The 24,944-nt window shown below is 45.3% G+C and overlaps 1 protein-coding gene and 1 long non-coding RNA gene across 3 annotated transcripts; one reads left to right on the forward strand and one right to left on the reverse strand.

The window, feature by feature from the left end:
* Positions 1 to 508: 508 nt before the first annotated feature.
* Positions 509 to 17,578, reverse strand: LOC146348865 (uncharacterized). The gene is made up of 4 exons (XR_014790743.1): positions 17,494 to 17,578; positions 6,303 to 6,496; positions 5,301 to 5,461; positions 509 to 2,769 (listed from the first exon to the last, which is right to left on the reverse strand). It is a non-coding gene; the product is annotated as an uncharacterized LOC146348865 (long non-coding RNA).
* Positions 17,579 to 17,801: 223 nt separating this feature from the next.
* On the forward strand, positions 17,802 to 24,305 carry PFDN4 (prefoldin subunit 4). Of its 2 annotated transcripts, none has more exons than XM_084854180.1 (4): positions 17,802 to 17,835; positions 21,645 to 21,752; positions 22,346 to 22,486; positions 23,719 to 24,305. In XM_084854180.1, the coding sequence occupies exons 1-4, from the start codon at positions 17,812 to 17,814 to the stop codon at positions 23,848 to 23,850; spliced, it is 405 nt and encodes a 134-aa protein (XP_084710306.1). In that variant the 5' UTR covers positions 17,802 to 17,811; the 3' UTR covers positions 23,851 to 24,305. The 2 variants fall into 2 exon arrangements, with proteins under 2 accessions (XP_084710306.1, XP_084710305.1); XM_084854179.1 differs by having other exon boundaries at positions 17,802 to 19,742; positions 23,719 to 24,299.
* Positions 24,306 to 24,944: the final 639 nt, after the last annotated feature.

Consider the following 24,944-nt stretch of genomic DNA (forward strand, 5'->3'; position numbering starts at 1 on the left):
CCAATAAACTGTCACATCAGAGGACAGTTACCAGGATTCAGTTCCACCCGCACCCCTGAGTCTACTTAAGTGATTAAAAAAGAAAGAAGGTGGGGGGAAACCAGGGCCAGCTTTAGGGGTGGGTGAGCTGGGCAGTTGCCCGGGGCACTGAACTGAGGGAGGCACCCAGCTGAGCTGAGGGGGGTGCCCTGCTGAGCTCAATGGCTGTTGTTTTTTTTAATGTACTGTCTGCATTGAGCTAGGGTGGCAAAAAGCAAGTGTCTGTAACCATTCTTTTAAAGTTCTATAGGTTGTTAGTGTACTAACTACAAAAACGATCTTCCTTCAATTAGCTTTAAAGTATGTTTCTTTTTAAAAATTTCCACTGTGATGTCATTTGCGCTAGGTAAAACTCAGTGGAACACAGCTTTACTTTGAGGCAATGTTATCAAGCACTTAGCACTTCAAATACAGTAAACACTATAAGCACTATATAGATAATAATAAAATGCTGTAAGTTGTAAGAGGTCAGCTGGATACCTTTTTTATTTACAACTTTTCTTTATTGTTTGTAAAGATAAAAATCATGGACATTCTAAACTAAAGAATGCTTACCAAAACATAGGAACTGCTACGAGAGAGAGAGAGAGAGAGAGAGAGAGAGAGAGAAACCTGTGATTGTTCTGCTGTGTTGCATAGTGCACTGCGACTGCTCAGAATGTGACTTTCAAACTTTGACTTGTGCAAACTGTAGCGCAATGGCAGAAAGATCAAGGTTTTAAGCAATGTTGTTATCAATGGACATCACACCTGTACCAGGCCCCATACATCCTCTGGGTGGACTTGCAAAACTGAGTAGTGGGGATGGGGCACCAAAGGCACTCCTTGCCCAGGGCTCTATTTATCCTAGGGCCAGCCCTGGGCGGGGGGGGGGGGCAGGGGAGGGGAGACTTTGCAGGGGGAAGGAGGCAAACCCCTAGTGGTTGTAGTAGGGGCAGTGTTGGAGTGATGGACATGGAAGCCCTAAGCTAGGTTTGCAACAAGGGCCCAAAACACATCCAAGCACTATCTTAATTTATTGCTTATGAATAGAGGTGGACAAAGGTAACCCTAAAATCCTGCAATACCTCTTCTTTCACAGTCAGAGTTCTAAATGCAGAACTGCACATTATTAATTCTTGCTGATTACTTTTATACCCCACCTTTCATCCAAGGAGTTCAAAAATGTGTACATTTTATCCACACAACAAGCCTGTGAGGTTTGGCTGAGAGAGACAGAGACGCAGAGGTAGAGGCAGAGACAGAGAGGCTGGCCCAAGGTTGCCCAGTGATCTGCATGGCTGAAGCAAGTATTTGAACCTGAGTCTGGCACTCTAACCACTACACCTCACTGAGGGTCACACCTCAGCATCCTCTGCAAGAGAAGCTGCAAGAGATATCAGGGTAGCCTTCACAGGATGGTGTGCTGCAGCCTCTGCGAAATGTCTGGGGCTTGCCCTGCAGGTATGAGCAGAATATGAAACTCTGCTCCTTGAAGCAGAGCACAGCGGACTGCAGCATGCAAGTTCACGAGCCCTTGTGTGAATATCTGTAGTTAAGATTTCTACACGAAGCTGCCAGGCTGGATGAACTGTAGGATAACTTTGGAGAGGGCCCAGGTGGCAAACGGACCATAATTAATTCAGTTAAGGCAGGTCTGAATTAAAGTCACCCTTCATGTTTTCAGAAATGGGGTTTAGCCATTGCCTCTTTGTTCCAGAATGCTAGGTGCAGTCAGATACCTGCAGCGTCTCCCAGTAACTCATTCAGTCTGCTATCACCATTTTGAAACTGAGCCTATTCAAGAGCTGGCCTGATTTTTGAACTTTTCTGTTTCATCCTTAATTTCCTGCCTCTTATACCATCTGGCCTGACAGAGAGTTCTGGAGAACCCACATGCTTGCACAACCTTTTGTGGCATTTTGGTTGGCCCAAATAAAGTTATTGCCTAACTTTGGATTTTGGATTCCCTCCCCCCACTCCCCACCAGTTTATGGACAAATATTATGTGATATTTGTGAAGAGCTGGCACTCGAATAGGTAGCCTGCCTGGTGCCCTCCAGGTGTTTTGGACTACAACTCCCATATACCCCAGCCAGTGTAGCCAATGGCCAGGTATTCTGGGAGTTGTAATCCAAACCATCTGGAGAGCACCGGGTTGCCTATACTCTGACCACAGTGCTCCAAAGTGAAATCTTATCTCTGCAGTGAACTCACTGGGTGGGGAGGTGGGGGGGGTTGGGGTTGGCAAACCCCTATCAGCACCAGCCATAGCTTTGCAATGCACAGATGATAATACTGGCCCACCTGAACAGGACCACTGTTAAGGATTACTTCTGCAGAACACATGAACAAAGACATTGAAACACAGCTGGCTTTTAATGCTGGCCTTTGTAAATGGCTGGTGGTTATCTTGGCTTTTGTGGGATTCCATTAGGATGATTCTATTGTTCTACAAGAATGACATTATTCGCATTTGCGGAAAGGAAAGGGGGAAAAAAATACTGGGACAGCATCCCACACACAGCTTCAAATGATCAAGCCGCTTCCTTGTGGTAAAGGTCAGTGAGTTCAGTGAGTTTGTTTGATTCCGCCAAGGATACAGCTTTCACTTTTAAAAGGCAGGGAGAAAAACAGCCTGAGCAACACGTCCTACGCTGCAGAAGTCTTGCCTATGCATGCAGGGGAAAGTCTTCTTTGCCAGACTTCAGAGGTGTCCAATCCAATCACAATCTCTCCCTCCACTTTCATCTGGAAGGAAAACAAAACTGACTCAGACATAACATGGATTATTCATCTGTGGAAGTCACCAGGGCTTTGGCAGAAGAACCCACCTAGAGTAATAAACTTCAGAGAAGGAGAACCAACTCATTCACCCTTTGCAAGCACTTTAAGGGTGGGGCATAGGATTAGGAGGTATGAGCTTGCAAATCCTTCAGAAGCAACCTGTGGACTGCTACACTGAGAAAACTCCAAAGCAAGACATTCTGGTGCTTGTGGTGGAAATCCGGTTGGCACTATTACTCCCCACCACACATGCTAACATGGGTCATGATCCTCTGTGAAGTTCTCCAGCGCAACCCCATTCCAATGTGTGAGAGCTACACAGAAGCACTTAATAATACGTGGCACTTATAGGTCACTTCAAGATGCCCAAAGCAGTTCACATGAATCATGTTAGCAATCCCCATAGCATCCCCACAAGATAGGCCAGGTTGCAATGTAGTAGACATTATACAAAAGGACAAAGGAGTGGGGAGGGAAGAGGAACGCAAATGTTGGAGCATCTCTGACCAATGGATGGGACTAGGTTGGTCACGGTTCTAATAGTTGCTCTTTCTGGCAGGGAACAGCACCACGAACTCCCTGCAGCTGGTCCTTCTCTCGCTGATGGATGAGGCCAGGTAGGTCTCCTCATTACCATCATGTTCTTCCTGGGAATCAGGGTGTGCAGCCTTCCAGGGGCCCTTGGTTCCCTGGCAGATGGATGAGGCCAGAGTGTGCTGCCCTTCAGGTCCACAATCCCAGGTCAACTTTATTGTCATTGTCTTCATCTTTTCTTGTAGGGTGTTCTGCGAGCTCTGGCTGAAGAGCAGCTAATTAACCAACCAACTAACTGGAGCAGCTGATGCGTATGCACTTCTGTCCTTTCACATCTGCCCCATATTTCAATGGGAGCTGCACAGGAGAACCTCCTGATGAATTGTGCCCCATGGGTCAATTGTGTGCCTTTCACTCTGCTCCTCTCGGTGGTGCTCAAAATCCTCTGCTTGGCATGGCCACCTCACCTTGCCTCCTAGAAGGCCCATCTCGTTGCAGCCTAGGGCAGGGCTGGGCAGAAGGTAGATCTCTAGATGTTCTGGACTTCAACTCCCAGAAGCCCCTACCAGCATGGCGAATGGTCAGGAATGCTGGGAGGTAAGTCCAAAACATCTGGAGATCTACTTTCTGCCCATTCCTAGACAAGGTTACCTGCCTCTTCCTTCTTGCAAAGAGATTGGCCCCCAAATGAACAGGTAAAATAGACCACTGTCATTGTCAAGCTGTCTTCTAGGTCCCAGCAACTAACTGTGCTGCCTTGTGGCTTTGTGGAAACAGGGCTTTGCTGTGGATCAAAGCCAGTCTGATATGATCTGAAAGCTACTGTGTATGGAGAGCAGGGGATGGGGGGAGACAGAGTTGAGGCTGAGAGTGAAGAGGCCCAGTCCTGAACAGCAAACTTCTAGTCCTTCTACCATTGTATAATATTCATGCATTGTGGCTTTTCAGCACAGTTGGGATCCTTTTTGAATGCAATTTAAAACACTTCCAGGGTTCCAATAAGTTCACCCAGTGAGCTTTATGACTGAGTGGGGATTTGAACCTGGATCTCCCCAGTCTTAATCTAGCACTCTATCCCCTACACTATGTTGGCTCAGGTTACAACTATTTAACTTTAAAGTTTGCATACCCTTTCCTCTGTACACCCAGTCATGTGAATCTATGTTTTCTGTGTCTCAAGCAGTAGGATGGAGAAGGATTCAAATAGAGGACTGTCCTCTGCAAATGAAGGCACACATGGATAATGATTATGTCTTGGAAGGTGCTGTTTGCATTTCAAATGAAGCCTCCTGTTCTGGCAGCTAAAATACCATCCAGTTCACACTTTCATGTAAATCAACCTTCAACTTTATTGAAACCACAACTTGAATAGCAAGCAACTAAAAAATGCAGAGGATCTGCATTTACTTGTAGAAGGAGGATGCATGGAAGTTGAAGCAGCTGAAATAAAAGAATTGGGGTGGATGAGGTGAATGGATGAGGTGAAAAGATAATACAAGGCTGGGCTTTCCAGACTGCAACTCAGGACAGCAGCAAAGAACCAGGTGGGGGGGGGGGGCAGGGTGGCAGGGGGGCTATTCCTACTGCAGAATAACCTGGTTTGAATTACACTGAAGTTTCTCCCTTGGAACAAGCAATCAGTGCATGATAACAGAAAATAAGGCCTGATCAGTTGCTGACAGATCTATGCAGGAAAAATTAAAGCAGTTCTAAATGCAAAACCTAGAGTGGAATATAACAAATAATTAGTGATGCCACCAAATTTCATAATTAGTCAGCTTGCTCGTCAAAACTCCGTTCATAACGTTCACCTTTCCAGTGAGCCTGGGTCAATGTATTATGATTTCGCTATTAAGTTCAGAAGTGATTGTGAGCTTCAGAGCGTGTGCGGTAAAGCAGTACACAGATTCCTGCCCCTAAATTTTTCAGTATACTACCACCTAGACCCTCCTAAAACTTACCTGAAACAGTATCATTAGCTGTTTCCCTCACCATCGCTGCCGCTGGAGTTCTGGCTCCGAGGAGGAGGAGGGCTCTGAGGGTCTGTCTTCATACTGCTGATTGGTGACGGCGAATACACATCATATGACACCATTACGCAGGCAAGCCATGTGAAAACAACCTATCAGAATGGGGGCACATAACGTGGTGATGCATGACGTCCTGCCACATGACGTGATTCCAAACTACAGCTCCCAAGATGCACCTTGAGACTGTGCATGCGCAAATACTCATATACAAGGAATGAGGTTTTGTACTAAAACTCTCATCCGAGCCGACACGGACAAATTTGTTACTTTCCGAGTGACAAATTCAGTTGGGGTATGTTTGCCCAAAACTACAAATAACACAATGTCCAGTCGGGGCAGAACATCTCCAGAGGTGCCAATGGAAGCTCCATAGACTTCCTCATGGCTACTATTTAGACAAGAAACATGCATATTTATTGACTGATTGATTGATTGCTATTTATTGCATTTCTGTACCAACCTATAGCCAAAATTGTTTGGGCAGTTCACAAAACAAGTGCATTCACACAGTTAACATCATGTTTAGTTTGGCCCTCTGATTTTCCTGGTCCAACTGCAATACCCTAGTAGGTTAGAGTCTAGCCACTACACCACACTGGGTTTCCTCCTGGAAAAATGGGAACAATGTTCGTCAGGCCATCCACTGGCTCTGCACAGAAGCTTATTCATCCTTTGGCTGCCATGCTGTTATTGTGCAACACAATTCATCACTATAAGTGCAGAAAGCCTCTGATGAAGCACTCGAAGCAGGGCCAGCTCTTGGAGTCAGGAAACTGTTTCCTACTCTCCCTCTGCAATCCTTCTAGAGCTAATGAGCTCCTATTATATGGCATTTCATAAGCAGGCACGGCCTGACAGGACATAGCCACGCTCCTTTCATGTCACTTGTTGCTTTCTATCAATAAGCTAGCTTAAAAAAAAAATTAAACGAGCCTCATTCAGACGTGAAGATGCGGGCAGCACAATTTTTCTCCACACCCCAGCATTTTCAAAACAGCTCAGGAACCCAGCTGGAAATGCTATGCCAAATTTTGCCAGATGTTCAGAAATCAGTTGCTTCTTTATATGGGGCTAGCATAGCCGGCAGCCTGGGCTGGTAGCAGTCCAAGGAAGTGTCATCTTCATCTCTGCAGCAAAATAACTTTATTTATTTAAAACACGTATACGCCTCCCTTCATCATACTAGAGTTCAGGGAGTTTACAGCGGTATAAACATTCCATAATACAATGTAGAGATGCATGAGAATTTTGTTTCTGTTCACAAAGCATGCAAACATGTCCTCTTTGGAATCCCGAACACAAGCATGAGTGCTCTTTTTCAAGAAATGTTAGCAAATTCCTGAATTTGCAATCACATTTGAAAAATGCGTCGTTTATTAAGATGGGCAGTTTGAAATGTACATTTTTTTTAACCATTTTTTTTTCATGCTTTACTCAATGGGGGAAAGCACATATTTTTGAAAAATATGCACAGAAATGCACACTTTCCCAATCTCAAATGTGCACTTTTCCCATTCAAATGAGCCGAAGAAGAGGTCGAAAATGAAAACAGGAGCGATCTGAAAGGAACTTCAAAGTGATTTTTTGAGAATTTACGTGAGCTCGAAAAGCACCGGTTCTCCTATATCTAATACAATGCATGAATGAAAACAAACCAACAAAACAGGAGGGGAAAGTAGTCATCAGTAGTAAAGTAGCGCATCAGCAGAGTTTTAAATGTCTGGGTGAATTAACTTCTTTGGGTTTTGGCCAGGCGCCTGAAAGACAACAACCATAGACCCGGGGGGTTCTCAATGGGGAGATCATACCATAGGTGGGGTACCAGTCTCCCTCACTGACATCTGTTGTTGTTGTTGTTCAGTCGTTAAGTCGTGTCCGACTCTTCGTGACCCCATGGACCATAGCACGCCAGGCCTTCCTGTCCTGCACAGTTCGAAAGCATCACTGACATCTGCTTCACCACAAATGACGGAGGCACTTGGACAAGGGCTTTGGTAGATGTTTGTAGAGTTTTATCCAGCTCTGTTACGCTTAACATTTAAATCCCTCAGTTTGCACCCTTTTTCCATGTAAGGAAGAGAACAATCCTATGTATGTGTAGGCAGAAAAAAGTCCTACAGCTCCTAGCATTCCCCAGCCTGCCTTTATAGTTCTAAGGGTTCTGAGGGCGTCTTAAATCACAAGGCATATGGTAAAATCCTATACTTTCAGTTTTCATTTAAAGTAATTGCTTCAGGTACGAAAAAAAACGTTGTGAGACATTTTGTCTAAACGCAAATACCCTAGTGCTTAGGGTTGTTGGTGAAATCAACAACAGAATCAAACGAGTTTGGTTTTCTAGGAATCCAGCCATCGATTCTGCAGAGGACCAGCTTTTCTTGAGTCTGCAGACTTCAGGAGCGATTTTTTTACTTTCCAGAATTTTACGCAAGTTTGGTCTAAAAAAACCCATGAAAAAAAACACCACCAGCCGAAAATGTGCATTTCCCCCGTAGGCTACAGCATGACAATGCACATTTTGGAGTGGATTTGCACATTTTGGGGGGTGGGGTTTACACATTGCTCCCTTGAAAGTATGCTCAGGATTGAGTCCTTCAATTCATCCTATAGCCTGGGATGGGGAGCCTCTTTTAGCCCAACGTACGAATTCAGGTTTGGAGAAGCTCCCAGGGCTGCAGTTGCAAAAGGGGCAGAACCTAAAGTACAAAAAATACCAGCATATTTGAAGGTGAAGCCAGTAACTAAGGCTTGGGGAGGCATTTCAACCTTTTAGAATGGGGAAAAACTGCACAAAAGCTGGGAGACCATCAAAGAATCAGCAGTCGCATGAAAGGGGTGGGGCCAAGGTAAGGGGTGGGGCCATCTGGGGAACCCCGGTGGGCCAGATTGGGACCCTAGGAGGGTTGGACGTGGCCCACGGGCCTGAGGTACCCCACCCTTGCTGCAGCCTGCTGAACTCCTTCATCCCAAGGTCTTTTCAAGTATTCTGAAATGGAAAGCGACTGGCTTCTTTGGGGAGGGTGTTGCATCTTTAGGATGCCACCATAGAAAAATGTTGTGTGGCCCATGCAACAACTAATGTACCTTCTGATAAATCTGGCACATCTGACACAAAACTGTTTGCAGCTGATCTTCATCCTCTTAAATCTATGTCCCCTTGGCAAGTGAAGACGTGTCTCTTTGACTCTGCTTTTGCTTTGTTTTATTGTTTGTTATTTTGGTTTGTGTTTGCTACTGTTTTTAGCTGCTTAGGGCACAATCCTATACAAGTTTAGGGAGAACTAAGTCCTACAACTTCCAGCATTCCCCAGCCAGCATGTCTGTCTAAGAGCCCAATCCTATCCAGATCGCCGGCAGCCTCCAACAGAAGTGGCTCAGCATGCTGGCCACCCTATATTTCTCTTAGACGGTTGATTTTACCCATCTAGCGGCGATACCTCGGGGGGGAGGGAAAGAGGCTGGGTGGCCACAGGAAGTGGTATACCGCAGCCCCCCCAGTCTCCTCCCCTCCCCACCCTTGGCAACACCCCCTTTCCCTGCCTCCACACTCTGTCCCCCAGGCACAGAGAGGTGGGCAGCGTGGTTCTTTCCATGCTGGCTACAAGGGGGAGGGGGAGGGGCGAGGAGCTTGGAGCCAGGAAACCAAACTAGCCTATTCCCCCCCCCCCCGCAATGCTGTTTGGAGGGCATTTGAGTGACTCCGGTTTTGGAGAGGAAAAGCAGGGTAAAAATCTATATTATTACCACTACTACTACTACTACTACGACGAATGTTTTTAAATCCTCAGTTGAAATAGAGTGACCAAATGCAAGAAAGAAAGGGGTCCTGTACCTTTAACAGTTGCATACAAGACAGATTTTTGGCATTTGTAGCTCCCCCCACTGCTACACTTGCAAATTTGCATGACAAGTTGCACCTGCATGGACACCCCCTTCCCCCCAACACACTTATACAAAACCCATAAAGTCACCAGAGCCTTGGGCTTCTCCACATGGGGCTTTTATCCTGCTATTCAGACTGGTGACTTACAGAAGTTTGTGGGTCCTTTACATGACATTGTCAACCTCCAGCACCTCTCCCATGCTTTCCGACCAGTTCCGTGGCTTTATTTGAAATGGAGATAATGAGGAAATGAAAAAACACAAATGTAATTTGTCTGTGTAAAGAAGGAGTTGTGCTATAACAGCAGCACCATCTACTGGCTGTATAATGAAACATATAGAACTTGCAGATAAAGGCAACCCCTGAAAGCAAAGGACGTGTGTGTAAAGGAGCCGATCTTAATCCCACAAAGAATCTGGAAGCAGAAGCACCAGTAAAGTTGTGAGATAAAAAGCCTGGTGTGGAGAAGCTCCTTGTCCTGTGGTTTTGCATCTGATCACCCTAAGTAGCACTTAGCCACCAAGTCTTAAAACAATCTGTTGATCAAGTGTTTCTGGTGCTGTCAAATATAGATCCTTTGCCAGGATTTTGGTGTCATCAATCTGGCACAGGAATCCTGAGGGTCAAACTACTTCACCAAAAGTAGTTATGTGGGGCCCAGATCTAGATGGAGACTATGGCATGTGGCAAGAAGGGGATTAGCCCTTTTCTCCCTGCACTTTCCTCCCTATTACTGTTTGTTCCTACATTGGTTGTTTACCAAAACTAGCCCCGTTTTTTGGGTGGTGGTGGGGAGATAAATAACAGCTGTGTGTGTGTGTGTGGTCATTTCCAGCAGGAAGATGGGGAACGGAAGTCAGGATTACCCCCATTCCCAGAGGTCCCAGGACGGATCAGGACCCCATGCAGCTGCTTTTTGTGAAAGAATAAAGCAGCCAGTGTCAAGCACTTGAAAAGAAGCAGCAGCATGCTTAGGATGCAATCTTATACAGACTTTCTAAGGAGTAAGCCCCATTGAACTCAAAGGGGCTTGCTTCTGCATAGACAGACTCAGAAGCAATATCTATGCAGCGTTGCACTGGGGATGTAACATGTAGCCTGAAAAACCTGACTCATTTTCTTTTTTCATCAGTGTGGCCGGAAGAACACAAAGCCCTCTGATGGAGCAGCAGTTTATGGGTCAACACATGGGCATAATTAAGGCTAAAATGCACTCAATCTCCTTTAGAGATGGAATTAATTCAGTCAGTGAAGCCCTCATGTGTGGAAGCATTCTTAGAATTGGGATTTTGCAAAGGTCTTGTTTTCCGCAAAGCCCATGAAGTGTAAACCAGACCCCCTAATGCTGGAACCTGCCAAAGTTTTATGGAGCCATCTCCATGAGTTTCCCATTCACCCTCAAATGTTGGTTTATGTACCTAGGCATGGGAGTCTTCTCGGTTATGAAAGATAGGGATATGTGCCTGAAGCCAAAAGGATGCAATCCTGACACCATCCAAGTCCATGGAACTTTTATTGCCAGTGTGTGCTTTCTTCTCCCCATTTGCTCTAAAGAAACTGCCAAGGTGCCGAGCTCATTCAGGGCATTCAGTGCCACTCCCTCCTCCATCATTGCTCCGAGGCTTGGCATGACCCCGCTCCCCTGAAATGGAAGGAAAGCATTTGCCAGCAACAGAATGTGCCTTGCAGCTGCCATTGTGAAACCTTACAATTTGACTTGAATTTTTTTTTTTTGGCATGAGTGGGTGGGTCTCTGATGTATAGAACTAGTCAGTTTAACAGTAAGGGAGAGACTGGCCCATGGAGAAGGGAAAACAAAACAAAACACTACCCACTATTTAAAAACAATGATTATCCATTAACTGGTTTAATTAAAACCAGTTCTTCAGAAAACCACTAGAAAAAAATAAGAGGCGGACAGGTTGCAACCCAGAGATCCCCTCCTGTCTCTTTAACAGCTCGATAGCTACAAAAGGGAACATAGGACAACTTCTTCTACAGGCAGCTCATGAAATCTGGAAGTTTTTGCCATCGAAACCAATGCCGTCATCTCCATGCTGACCATGGTGGCTGGAGATGATGGGAGTTGTAATCCAGCAGCTCTAGAAGTTGGGAAACGCAATAGGTTGGGAAAAGCTGCTGTAGAAGCAGCACTCTCAGGGTGATCACCAGGGTGGTCCCAGGGCATAGTCTGAAGGCACATGAGGCAGCCACCTTGCTGAAGCTAAGCAGGTCTGGGTCTGGTCAGTGCTTGGAGGGGAGACCACCTGGGAACCACATGTAGCCACCTTGAGTTCTATGATGGAAGAAAGGTGAGATATAAATGAAATAAATAAATAAATAAATATCTTGAGATGAAAAAATGAAATCAGGGAGGCATCCAAATGAGGAAGTGTGATAATGGGTGACTTCAATTACCTCCATACTGATTGGATAAATGCACGTTTCAGTCATGACAAAGAGGTTAAGAGAGCAATCCTAGAGTCTGGGGGCCACAGGATATTTTAGTTTCCTGGATCCGAGGTCGGAGACAGCACTCCAACCTCGGACCCAGGAATCCATGTCCCCGCCCCCCCTCCCCCCCCCCACAGCTGGCATGGAGAGAACTGTGCTGGCTGCCTCTCCAAGCTCACAAACCTTGGAGAGGAGGGAAAGGGGGTGTTCCTGTGAGCGGGGAGGGGACTGGGGAGGCTGGCTTATGGTATATTGTCAGGCCTCCCCAGCCTCCTTCCTTCCTGCTCCGATGTGTCTCAGCTAGATGGGTGAAAAAGCCCGTCTAGCCAGGAGGAGTGTGGAGGCAAAGACTGCCTCTGCCGCTTCTCCTGCTCCCCATAGGATGCCCATAAGGCTCTGAGTTCAGAGCCTTACGGACAGCCTTATAGGACTATGCCCCACATTTCTCAGTGCCCTAAATGACTGTGCCCTAGAACAGTTGATCATGGAACCAACCAGAGGCGAGGTAACCCTGAATTTAATCCTCAGGCTCAAGACCTAGTGTCAGATGTGACTGTTGTCGAGCCAGTTGGAAACAGTGACCACAGTGCTATCAGATTTAATATATATCTAAGTGGAAAATAGTCAAGGAAGTCTAATACAGTCACATTTTACTTTTTTAAAAAGAAACTTTTCTAAAATGAGGGAACTGGTAAAAAGGAAGTTAAAAGGGGGAGTCGAGGTTTAAATCCCTTCAAAATGCCTAGAGGTTACTCAAAACCACAATAATAGAAGCTCAGCTAGAATGTGTAGCACAGGTTAGGAAAGGTAGCTTCAAGTCAAAGCGGTCACCAGCATGGTTAATGAGAAGTCTCAAGGAAGCGATCAAAGAAAGCTTCCTTCAGAAAATGGAAGTCTTGCCCAAATGAGGAAAACAAAAGGGAGCACAAAGTTTTTGTGCAAACGAGATGCAAGCAGACAATACGAGATGCGAAAAAGCATTTTGAGGAGCATATTGCTAACAACATCAAGGCCAAGAATAAAGAATTATTTAAATATATCAGAAGCAGGATACCAGCTAGGGAGGCAGTTTGACCATTGGATGACAATGGAATTAAAGGAGTACTAAAGGAGGATAAGGAGATTGCTGAGAAGCTGAATGAATCCTTTTGATCTGTCTTCACTGCAGAAGATTTAGGACAGATAACCGTTCCAGAACTGATGCTTTTAGGAAAGGAGTCTGAGGAATTGAGGCAAATAGTGGTGACAGAAGTTGACGTTCTCAACCTTATAGACACATTGAATGTTAATAAATTACCAGGCCCAGATGGTATCCATCCTAGAGTTCTTAAAGAACTTAAATGTGAAATTGCTGATCTTCTAACAAAAACATGTAGCGTGTCCCTGAGATCAGCCTCTGGAGAATAGGTAATGTAACACAAATTTTTAAGAAAGGATTCAGGGTGGATCTTGGAAATTACAGGCCGGTTAGCTTAATATCTGTTGTGGGTTAATTGGTTGAAAGCATTATTAAAGATAAAATTAGTAAGCAGATAGGAGGGCAAGCCCTGCTGAAAAAGTATCAACATTGTTTCCGCAAGGATAATTCATGTCTCACTAACCTTTTAGAGTTCTTTGAGTGTCAATAAACATGTAGACAGGGGTGATCTGGTAGACATTGTTTGCTTGGACTTCCAAAAGGCTTTTGACAAAGTCCCTCACCAAAGACTCCTGAGCAAACTTAGCAGTCATGGAATAAGAGGGATCTGTATTAGGACCAATGCTTTTCAACCTGTTCATGAATGATGTGGAATTAGGAGTGAGCAGTGAGGTGGCCGAGTTTGTGGATGACACGAAATTATTTAGAGTGGTTAAAACAAAATGGGATTGTGAAGAGCTCCAAAAGGATCTGTCCAAACTGGGAGAATGGACATCTAAATGGCAAATGCGGTTCAATGTAAGCAAGTATAAAGCGATGCACATTGGGGCAAAAAATCCCAGCTTCACATGTATGATGATGGGATGATGAGATCTGAGCTAGCAGTAACTGACCAAGAAAGAGATCTTGGGGTTGTGGTGGACAGCTCAATGAACTGTCGACCCAGTGTGCGGCTGCAGTGAAAAAGGCAAATACCATGTTGGGCATAATTAGGAAATGTATAAAAAATAAAACTGTATCATACTGCCCTTATACAAATCTATGGTGTGACTACACTTAGAATACTGTGTACAGCTCTGGTCACCACACCTAAAAAAAGGATATTGTAGAGCTGGAAAAAGTGCAGAAAAGGTGAGACTAAAATGATCAAGGCATAGGAGCAACTCCCCTATGAGGGAAGGTTACAACAGCTGGGGTTGTTCAGCTTGGAGAAAAGGTGAGTAAGAGGAGACATGATAGAGGTGTAAAAAATATGCATGGTGTGGAGAAAGGGGATAGGGAGACATTTTTCTCCCTCTCTCATAATACTAGAACCCGGGGTCATCCCGTGAAGCTGATTGGTGGGAGATTCAGGACAGATAAAAGGAAATCCCTCTTCACATGGTGCATCGTTAAACTATGGAATTCACTACCACAGGCCACCAGTTTAGATGGCTTTAAAAGGGGGTTAGACAAATTCCTGGAGGAAAAGGCTATCAATGGCTACTAGTCCTGATGGCTATGTGCTACCTCCAGTATCAGAGGCAGTGAGCCTATGTACACCAGTTGCTGGGGAACATGGGTGGGAGGGTGCTCTTGCACTCATGTCCTCCTAGTTGGTTTCCCCTAGACAGCTAATTGGCCACTGTGTGATCAGAATGCCGGACTAGATGGACCCTTGGTCTGATCCAGCATGGTTCTTCTTCTTAGGTAGGGCAACGGCATGACAAAAGCCTAATTTGGAAGCACCAAAAAGGTTTTTGTAGTCCTGCAAACTTTGGGGTTCCCCCCCAAGCCTGATACCTCCTTCTTATGCATGGATGGTGCTGTTTTGGCTGCATAAGGAACCACACTTGGAGAATGGGTTAGCTTTTAGTATGTAGCAGCCTTCCCCAGCCTGGTGACCTCCAGATGTATTGGACTTTGTTGTTCAGTCGTTAAGTCACTTCCGACTCTTCGTGACCCATGGACCATAGCATGCCAGGCCTTCCTGTCCTCCGCTCTCTCCCAGAGTGTGCTCAAGTTCATATTCATTGCATCGGTGATGCTATCTAGCCATCTCATCCTCTGCCGTCCCCTTCTCCTTTTGCCTTCAAAATCTTTCCCAGCATCAGGGTCTTTTCCAGGGAGTTTTCTCTTCGCATTAGGTGGCCAAAATATTTGAGCTTCAGCTTCAGTATCTGTTCTTCCAATGAGCAGGCAGGGTTGATTTCCTTTAGGATTGACTGATTTGACCTCCATGCAGTCCAGGGGACTCGTCAGAGTCTTCTCCAGCACCACAGTTCAAAAGCATCAATTCTTCTTATTGAAGCTCAGCCTTCCTTATAGTCCAGCTCTCACAGCCATACATTACTACTGGGAAAACCATAGCTTTGATTACACGGACCTTTGTTGGCAAGGTGATGTCTCTGCTTCTTACTATGCTGTCTAGGTTTGCCATAGCTTTCCTCCCAAGGAGCAAGCGTCTTTTAATTTCATCGATACAGTCACCGACTGCGGTGATCTTGGAGCCCAAGAAAATAACATCTGTCACTGCTTCCATTTTTTCCCCTTCTATATGCCAGGAAGTGATGGGGCCAGATGCCATGATCTTCGTTTTTTTAATGTTGAGTTTCAAACCAGCTTTTGCACTCTCCACTTTCACCCTCAACAAGAGCCTCTTTAGATCCTCTTCACTTTCTGCCATTAGGGTGGTATCACCTGCGTATCTGAGGTTGTTGATAATTCTCCCAGCAATCTTAATTCCAACCTGTGATTCATCCAAACCGGCGTTTCTCATGATGTACTCTGCATATAAGTTAAATAAGCAGGGTGACAATATGCAGCCTTGTCATACTCCTTTCCCAATTTTGAACCAGTCGGTTGTTCCATGTCCGGTTCTTACTGTTGCTTCTTGACCCTTGTACAGGTTTCTCAGGAGACAGGTAAGGTGGTCTGGTACTCCCATCTCTTTAAGAATTTGCCACAGTTTGTTGTGATCCACACAATCAAAGGCTTTAGTGTAGTCAATGAAGCAGAAATAGATGCTTTTCTGGAATTCTCTTGCTTTCTCCATGATCCAGTGAATGTTGGCGATTTGGTAACTACTTCTGGTAGTTCTCGGTTCACATCCTGATGAAGCCTAGCTTGTAGTATTTTGAGCATAACCTTGCTGGCATGTGAAATGAGCGCAATTGTACGGTAGTTTGAACACTTTGGCACTGCCGTTCTTTGGAATTGGAATGTAACTGACCTTTCCAGTCTTGTGGCCACTGCTGAGTGTTCCAAATTTGTTGTAACTCAGCTGGAATACTGTCCTCTCCACTAGCTTTGTTGTTAGTAATGCTTCCTAAGGCCCACTTGACTTCACTCTCTAGGATGTCCGGCTCAAGTTCAGTGGCCACACTATCATGGCTATGAGGGACATTCAGATCTTTCCTGTATAGTTCTTCTGTGTATTCTTTCCACCTCTTCTTAATCTCATCTGCTTCTGTTAGGTCCCTGCCTTCTTTGTCCTTTATCATGGCCGTCTTTCCCCAAACGTTCCCTTGATATCTCCGATTTTCTTAAAAAGATCTTTAGTATTTCCCATTCTATTGTTTTCCCCGATTTCTTTGCATTGTTCATTTCAGAAGGCCTTCTTGTCTCTCCTTGCTATTCTCTGGAACTCTGCATTCTGTTGGATATATCTTCCCCTTTCTCCCTTGCTTTTCGCTTCCCTTCTTTCCTCAGTTACTTGTAAAGCCTCATCAGACAGCCACTTTGCTTTCTTGCATTTCTTTTTCTTTGGGATGGATTGAGTTGCTGCCTTCTGAACAATGTTACGGACCTCCGTCCATAGTTCCTCAGGCACTCTGTCTATCAGGTCTAATCCCTGAAATCTATTCCTCACCTCCACTGTATATTCATAAGGGATATGATTTAGGTCATACCTGAATGGTTTAGTGGTTTTCCCTATGTTCTTCAGTTTAAGCCAAAATTTTGCAACAAGAATCTCATGATCTGAGCCAGTCAGCTCCAGGTCTTGTTTTTACTGACTGTATAGAGCACAGGACAGGTAGCCTGGCGTGCTAGGGTCCATGGGGTAACGAAGAGTCAGACACGACTGAACAACTGAACAACAACAAGAACAACATAGAGCTTCTCCATCTTTGGCTGCAAAATACATAATCTGATTTCGATATTGACCATCTGGTGATGTCCATGTGTAGAGTCGCCTCTTGTGCTGTTGGAAAAGAGTGTTTGCTATGATCCTAAAGGAAATCAACCCTGAGTGCTCATTGGAAGGACAGATCCTGAAGCTGAAGCTCACATATTTTGGCCACCTAATGCGAAGAGAAAGCTCTCTGGAAAAGACCCTGATGCTGGGAAAGACTGAAGGCCAAAGGAGAAGGGGACAGCAGAGGATGAGATGGCTAGATAGCATCACGGATGCAATGAATATGAACTTGAGCATGCTCCGGGAGAGAGCGCAGGACAGGAAGGCCTGGCGTGCTGTGGTCCATGGGGTCACGAAGAGTCGGAAGCGACTGAGCGACTGAACAACAACAACGCTTTATATCAGATGCGTATCTCTCTCCCACCATTAATCACGTCCGCGTGCAGCGACTTCTTCCTCGCGGCCCCAGCCGCTGCCTGCTACTACGTCTACCGACCGCCCGATTCATTGACAGGTCCGCTCCGCCACCTACCGGCTCCCGCCGCGCATTGCAACCGGCGAAATACGCCCGTTGCTTCTCCAGTCGGCCGACAGCGTTCTTCGGGCTTCTGTTCGGCGCCTTTGACCCGGACCGTACCATACCAGCGCCGGCAGTGGGGAGAGAACGGAGGGCAGCGGCGGACCCTCGTGGTGTCCCTTCCCCCCAAAACAAAACTTGGAGTCGCTTTCTTGGGCCCTCAAAGGCCGACGAGGAGAGGGAGGGAACGCAGGGGCCGCCGGCAGGGGCGAAGGGCCGGCGAGAGCGGGCCGCGCCGCCCCGCCGAGGAGGCGAAATAGTTCAGTCCCCAAGATGGCGGCCACCATGAAGAAAGCGGTGAGGGGGCCGAGGCGGGGCTGGCGGCGGCGGCCCTGGCCCTTCCCGCGGGCGGGTGGCCGGGTCGTTGGCTCCTGCGGGGACTGGGCTCGAGGGGGCGACGCGAGCTGAGGCGGCGATGTCGCGGGGCAGCCTCGGGCCTCAGTCCCTCCCTCCCCGCCCTCCTTGCCCCAGTCTGCGATGCAGAAGCGAAGCAGGATCGGGGCTGGTCAGCGCCGGGAGCGGCGGCCGCCCCCGTGCGCGCGTCCTCTCCCCGAAGGCTCCAGAGCGGCCTGCCCCTACCCGGCGGCGCCCTCCAGTCGTTTTCGACTACAACTCCCATCAGCCCCGGCCAGCAGCGGGCGGGGATGATGGGAGTTGTAGTCCGGGGAACAACTCTTCCCCCCCCCCCCCACACACCTTTTCATCTTCGCAGCAACCCTGCGAGGCAGGCTTCCGGGCTAGGGGAGTGCCCTTGTTAGCACCTGCTGTTTTCTGGTGCTTGGTGAAAACATGTGGCCTGTTTTGACTTTGGGGAAGTTACTGCGGTGGTATATTAAAATACTGGGAGTGGCAAAGTCGTGCTGCCAATAATAATTGTAGTAGTAGTGGCAGTAGTGGTGATAAAAGTAATAAAGATCTCTTAGGCCAGCATTATGGATGATATTCTGGAGGTGACGGACTCGGCCTTGGGGGAGCTGGGGGTGGCGACGGCCGACAGGGAGCTCTGGCGTGGGCTGGTCCATGAAGTCACGAAGAGTCGGAAGCGACTGACCGAATAAACGCGCGCACGCAGGCCAGCATTGTAAATAGGCCCACCCAAGTAGCTAGCCTGCACTATTTTTTTTTTACCAGCCTGCTAAGAAACGGGAAGCCTGCATTTCCGAGGTGGCCATGGAGGAGAAGGCCCTTCCTCTGCAGCCCACTTGGAAACATAGGCTTCTTGCCCTTTAACATAGGGTTCCCCAATCCATGGCTCTCCAGCTGTGTTGGACTACAACTCCCAGCATCCCATGGCTGGGGAAGGCAGCTTTAACCGGCTTGGTTTTTTTTAAAAAAGTCTTCTATCAAACAGGCTAGCAGAGGAAGGATGGATCTATCACTCTTCCGCCGTTCCACTTGGGTTCTGTGTTAGTTGTGGAGGAGGGATGGATCTCCCCATCCTTTGCCACTCACGTTCATGAAATTTCTAGTCACCTATAGCTACTGGGGGTGCTTTAATACAAGGCTGCACTAGACTCTTTCGGTTTTCATTCCCCTTCTGCCCAGGTTTCTGTGTGTGAGAGTGAAGGGGTGGATGCATCTTGATTTTAATGTGCATGTGTTTTATGAATTTGCAAGGACCACAAATACCAGTACTTCTTTTCCACTACCAGCTCCCTGTATGTACCTAATGTAGTGGTTAGAGCAGCCTTCCCCAAGTGGGTGCCCTCCAGATGTGTTGGACAGCAAATCCCACTATCCCCAATCACCATAGTCTGGTTATGCTGGCTGGAGATGATGGGAGTTGTAGTCCAGCATGTCTGGAGGACACTAGCTTAGTGAAGGCTGGGTTAGAGTGTTAGACTGAGACTGAGGAATGCCAGGTTCAAATCACCACTCAGTCATGAAGGTTACTGGGTGACTGTGGGCCAATCACTATTTCTCAGCCTAATCTACCTCACACGGTTATGAAAATAAAAGGGGGTTGGGTCCAATGTGGCATGAAGGGAAATCCACTCACACAGTGGGACTCCCCCAACCTCCCCTCCAGCCTGTGTGTGCCCCCCAAATCTGTGTTGGAGGGTCCCTCAACCCTCTGGAGAAGATTTGGAGTGGGCAGCAGGGGAGAGGGGAAAGCTGATCTGCCAGCAGTTTCCCTTCCACTGGCAGAACGGTATCATTCGATCCAGCCCCATGTCTGCATTTTTAAGCTCCACAGAGGAAAGGTGAGATACAAATGCAGTTGATAATTAATACATATCTATGTATTCTGAATAGCTGTGTTGGTCCTAATACAGGTAATACCTTACTGGCACGTCATGTTTTTTCTAATGAACCAACAGTCTGCATTTTTTTTTACCTGTCTAGATAGTTGCTGAATTTGTTCTACAGTAAGTGCAACCAGATCCCATTGTGACACTTGCAGCCTGATCCTGTGCATCTTTCATTGGAACAAATCTCGTTAAATTGAAAGGGAATTGCTCCTGAGTAGGAGTGTATGAGCATCCTGGTGCTCACACTAAAAAAGAACCTGGCCTTTCAAGCATATTTATCAAACACTCAAAACTCCTTGGGTTGGTGGTGTCATTGCATATTTGAAAGGCAGGCTCAAAAGGCCCAATTCACTCTGCTGCCTGCTACTTTGTCCTTCTCACTCAATGGGAAAAAAATCCTACATTTTGAATGTCCTGTGTACTTCTTCCTTTTCCAGAATCATAATTCTGCACTGGAATAATCCATAAATATATTTGTGTTCCTGGGTAATTTGGGTGGGAAGAGTTGTGCACATTGATATTTGGGAGATCAATATTCATGTATTCATTATATGTATTGAATGGTGTATTCATTCATATAATGAATGGTGTATTCATTATATGAATAACAAGAACATAAGAACAGCCATGCTGGATCATACCAAAAGCCTATTTAGTCCAGCATTTATACAGTGGCCAGCAAGATGCCCACGGAAAGCCCATAAGCAGGATATCAATACAACATGTGCACCACCCAGCGATAATATATGGGGCAGCTTTAAACTTAAGATTTTTTTACCCCAGGATTAAGTAGGCTATTAGCTCTTTAAAAACGTGAGAATTTTTAAAACCGTGAAGCAGTGTGAATTTGGAACATAATGGACTGACAGTATTGAACTAATAGCCCCTTGTTAGGGAAGACAAAATATTCATGGATGCATTTCAATTGGGCTTCAGGCCTGGCATGGGACAGAAATGGCCTTGGTCGCCTTGGTGGATTTTCCCCCCGTTGCAGGTGGTTAGCTGTATATCTTCATGTTTGTAGGGCACACTGTACTCCTATTTATTCGAAGCGTCCCATAAGAGACAAATGTGTCTTCTTCCCAGTCCCCCCTCTGATTCTTCTTTATAAACTTTGGGTCATAGTTCCTTTCTGATCTCAGGTGATTCCCATGGTTTCTGTTGTATGTGTAAATGTCCTAAGGCGTTTTCTTGGAGCTATTGTGCTCCTTGCTAATGTTGTTCTCTTTCCATCATGATCTTGTCCCTGTTGAGTTTATGGGAACTCTCTGGTTTGGAATCTTTTAGGAAATAATGCAGGTGAAGTGCTGAGAAGCTAAACTTAATAACGAGCCTAAGGGAACAATCCTATGTCCCCTAGACAGTGTCTGGGGGACGTAGGAGTTATTGGTTTCTGGGCTCCGAGGTTGGAACCAAGGCTCTTACTTCTCCCTGACCCCCCCATAGCTGGCACAATTCTCTCTGCGCCAGCTATGTCTCAGCGCTTGGAAATGGAAAAGGGGACAGTCCCAGGAGACAGGGAAAAGGGAGCAGTCCCAGGGCGGGGAGGAGACTGTGGAAGCCATGTTACGCAGCTCCCTGAACTGTGTGGCCTCCCCCACCCCTGCGCCGAAGCTCCCCAGCTACACAGGCAAAATCACCTGTCTAGCCAAAAATGCAGGATGCCTGCAGCATGGAGATGAAGATCGCTTCTGTGCTTTGGCCCCCTGCATTGGATAGACATCAGCTTGTGAGTTCAGAGGCTGACAACTATCTCCATAGGGTCATGCCCTAATGTACCCTAATTTGACTGAAAAAGTAGTTCTCGAGCAGTATGTGTGTTGAGCTCTCCCTGCTTCTGTTGTTCTTATGCAGGCAGCAGAAGATGTCAATGTTACTTTTGAAGATCAACAGAAAATCAACAAGTTTGCAAGAAACACTAGCAGAATTACAGAACTAAAAGAAGAAATAGAGGATAAAAAGGTAACATTATACAGTCTCTAGGAGAGGGCTCAGTTCACTGCAATCCTAAGTACAACTTACTGGGATGTAAGTTCCTTTTAACTCAGAGGACTTTCAATGTTACGAGGTGGAATTTTTTCCACTACTATATTTATTCCATAGACATTTCCCCACTGTTTTAGTAATGCATTGTTTCATAAAATTAGTTATTAGCATCATGAATGAACACAGTACAAGTCCAACTGGCGAACTGAAATGTATACAATACTAGTCAAATATAAAAAAAAAGTTGTACATTTTTTGAGGGTACACAGTTATGGGAACATTATAAGTTCATTTAAAGACATTGTGTTACCTGCCATTGAATTTTCAATCTTTTCCCCAGTAGGTTCTTGCACTGAGCTTGCTTTTTTCACTTCTGTGGCACATGAGAGTTGATGCTTCAGTTGAGCTCTGAACTCTGACCCCAAGACCTCTTTCTTAAGTGGCCACAGCCAATTTAGAACTCAAAACCATATGTGTGAAGTTACAGTCCTTTCTTAAAACTTGCATCAAATTGCACTCATACCAGTTGGTTAAATTACCTGAAAGAGTGACTGATTTCTTGACCATAGAAACAGCTTCAGAACTTGCAGGATGCGTGTGATGATATCATGATGCTTGATGACGATTCACTACTGATACCTTATCAAATTGGAGATGTCTTCATTAGCCATCCCCATGATGAAACGCAAGAGATGTTAGAGGAGGCAAAGGTTAGTGCCTATTCTTTGTGGTTTCTCTTCGTGATGCAACAAGAATGGTGTGGGTGTAGGGATGGTGGCAACTATGTATTGGGTTTATAAATAAATGCAATATATCAGGTTCATTCTCTCTCTTTCTGACTATTAGTTACACTAAATAATATGAAACATCCTGCTCTTTAGTTTCTGCATACAACAGACACAGCATCCATATTAACAGGGCATCCTGCCAAGGCAGTGACCCGCCAGTTTAGGAATATAAGAAGCTGCATTACGCCAAGTAAGACGATTAGTCAATTTAGCCCTATATTGGGTTATCTGACAGGCCTGGTGTCAGCACCTGACATGGGAAGATACCAGGGCTCCATTGGGCCCACTGAGGCTGACACTAGTTGCCACCATCCCTTTTTCTTCCTTTAAAAAAAAACCAACAAAAAACATTTTTATTATGGTGGCAGGCTGGCAGAGTTCAGTCCAGCACTTTGAAGTGAAGAGAAGCACTGGGTGAGGCTGCAGCTGCCTGCCACCTTCATTTCCCTAGAAAGCTTCTGGGCCCTGACATACTAATTTACATATTTTGGGTCCCAATATAGTAATTCATATATTTCCTTATTTTTACTAGGATGGTGGGCAGGCAGAGCCTGAAAGCATTCTGGGAAAATCAAGATGTGCTGTAAAATTCTTAATGCCAAAATAAATGAGGGAACCAGAACTTGATTTGGAATATTAAAAATAAAACTTTGTTTTCATTGCTTTGACTCTAGGATCTTGTTTAATCCAAGGCCTAAAGTATTTATAATCCAGTTACATAGGGCCACTGCAAATATGGCAACATTCCTACTTGGAAAGCACATCCATGTAGGGAATATCATACAACCCATGTGTAGATCACCTGACAATCTGCATGCAAATTGGACACTGTCCTCTACATGGAAATTATCAGTCTGTGGTTTTTGCTGTTTTCCAAGCAGTTCTGCTCAGACCTTCCTCTTTGTTGCTTTATTGTAAAGACCACTGGACTCTGCCAGATTTGAAATCATCTGAGCATGCAGGCATCTTAATTATATTGCTCTGGACCTCATGAGCCTGAGGAAAATAACATTTTTAAATGTTTGTTTACAATGTCTGTCACTGATTAATTGTTGGTCGAGTAAAATAATTGTTTCTCCTTATGAGAGTTTACTGTTAAGAGAGTTTAAAAACTAGTTTGTTTGGGTCACAAGCTTTTTTTTTTTCTTTCCCAGCAAAACTTGCAGGAAGAAATTGGAGCTTTGGAGTCACGAGTGGAATCCATCCAGAGAGTATTATCAGACCTTAAAGTGCAGCTTTATGCAAAGTTTGGAAACAATATAAATCTTGAGGCAGATGATAATTAAATATTCTAGAAATAGTATTTTGGTTTTTGTACTAATGATTCCCCTCCTTTAAAAATGTTTTGAGAAGCTCCACCTATCCAGGTTTTGTTTTTGTTTTTTTAAAATTTACATTCACTTGTCAGTTTCATATATTTAATGAAAGAATTATTATTTTGCATACCTATAATTATTTATATGTTTTAAGTGAACAGATCCAAATTCTGCTGGTTGCATCAAGAGTGGGTGCTTAAAAGTTTATTGAAGAAGAATAAAAGTCAAGCAAGCATACAGTGTTTTGCGCTCAATCTTTTTTTTAGAAAAACCCAAATGTTTTATTGATATCAGTACAAAACAGTTCAACATAACAAAATACTACAATAAGATTGAGCATAAGCTAGAGATCATTTTCACATGCAATAGAAATCATTAGCCAGAGTGGAGTTCTGGCGGGCGGGCGGAAGGAAGGAAGGAAGGAAAGAAAGAAAGAAAGAAAAAGAGAAAGAAAGGTAGGTCTCTGACTACTCTGGAGTAAAAATGGGATGTTGTATATCTCTTTTGAAGTCCTGATGGATGATTTTACCTTTTGGTAATCATACTTAAGTACCATTGATTTGGGGATTGTGGTATAGAAGCAAAGAGACTGAGCTGTGGCCTGGGAACTAGCCAGCTCAAATTTCCCCTTTGCCATGAACTCACTAGGCCTTCCCTAACCTGGTGCCCTCCAGATGTGTTGTACTGCAACTCCCATTATTCCCAGCCAGGCAAACCACTCCCAGCCCCCCATTTGCAACTGGGGCATATAACACTGACCTACCACACTGAGTTGGTGTAAGGACTGAGATATGGAAGTGCGCTGAACACTTACTTTCCACCAGAAGAGAACTGTACTTTGGCTGTTTGGTAGGATATATACTTTAGAATAAACAAACACTCCAGAAGTTCCATGCTAATGTTAATCAGGGCACCCATGTGCCACACTGCTGTCTCCTTCCTTCAACTCTCAGTCACGTAAGTAGTCAGTGATGAAGACAACCTACTTGACTCAGCTTTCTAATAAGACCAATCCTGAATTTTACAATTATTGAATTACTATTTTTTGCAATTATTGTGTCTAT

Source organism: Heloderma suspectum, chromosome 4 (genome assembly GCF_057233095.1).
Source record: "Heloderma suspectum isolate Gila_16-S chromosome 4, 16-S_ref, whole genome shotgun sequence".
Classification (NCBI taxonomy): domain Eukaryota; kingdom Metazoa; phylum Chordata; class Lepidosauria; order Squamata; family Helodermatidae; genus Heloderma; species Heloderma suspectum.

What these genes read in the sequence shown, in the direction of transcription:
- PFDN4 (XM_084854179.1), top strand. Translation starts at nt 19,485, where the DNA reads ATGAAAATAAAAGGGGGTTGGGTCCAATGTGGCATGAAGGGAAATCCA. An exon ending in AAGAAATAGAGGATAAAAAG is followed by an intron (nt 21,753 to 22,345) that starts GTAACATTATAC and finishes TCTTGACCATAG; the next exon opens with AAACAGCTTCAGAACTTGCA. An exon ending in AGATGTTAGAGGAGGCAAAG is followed by an intron (nt 22,487 to 23,718) that starts GTTAGTGCCTAT and finishes TTTCTTTCCCAG; the next exon opens with CAAAACTTGCAGGAAGAAAT.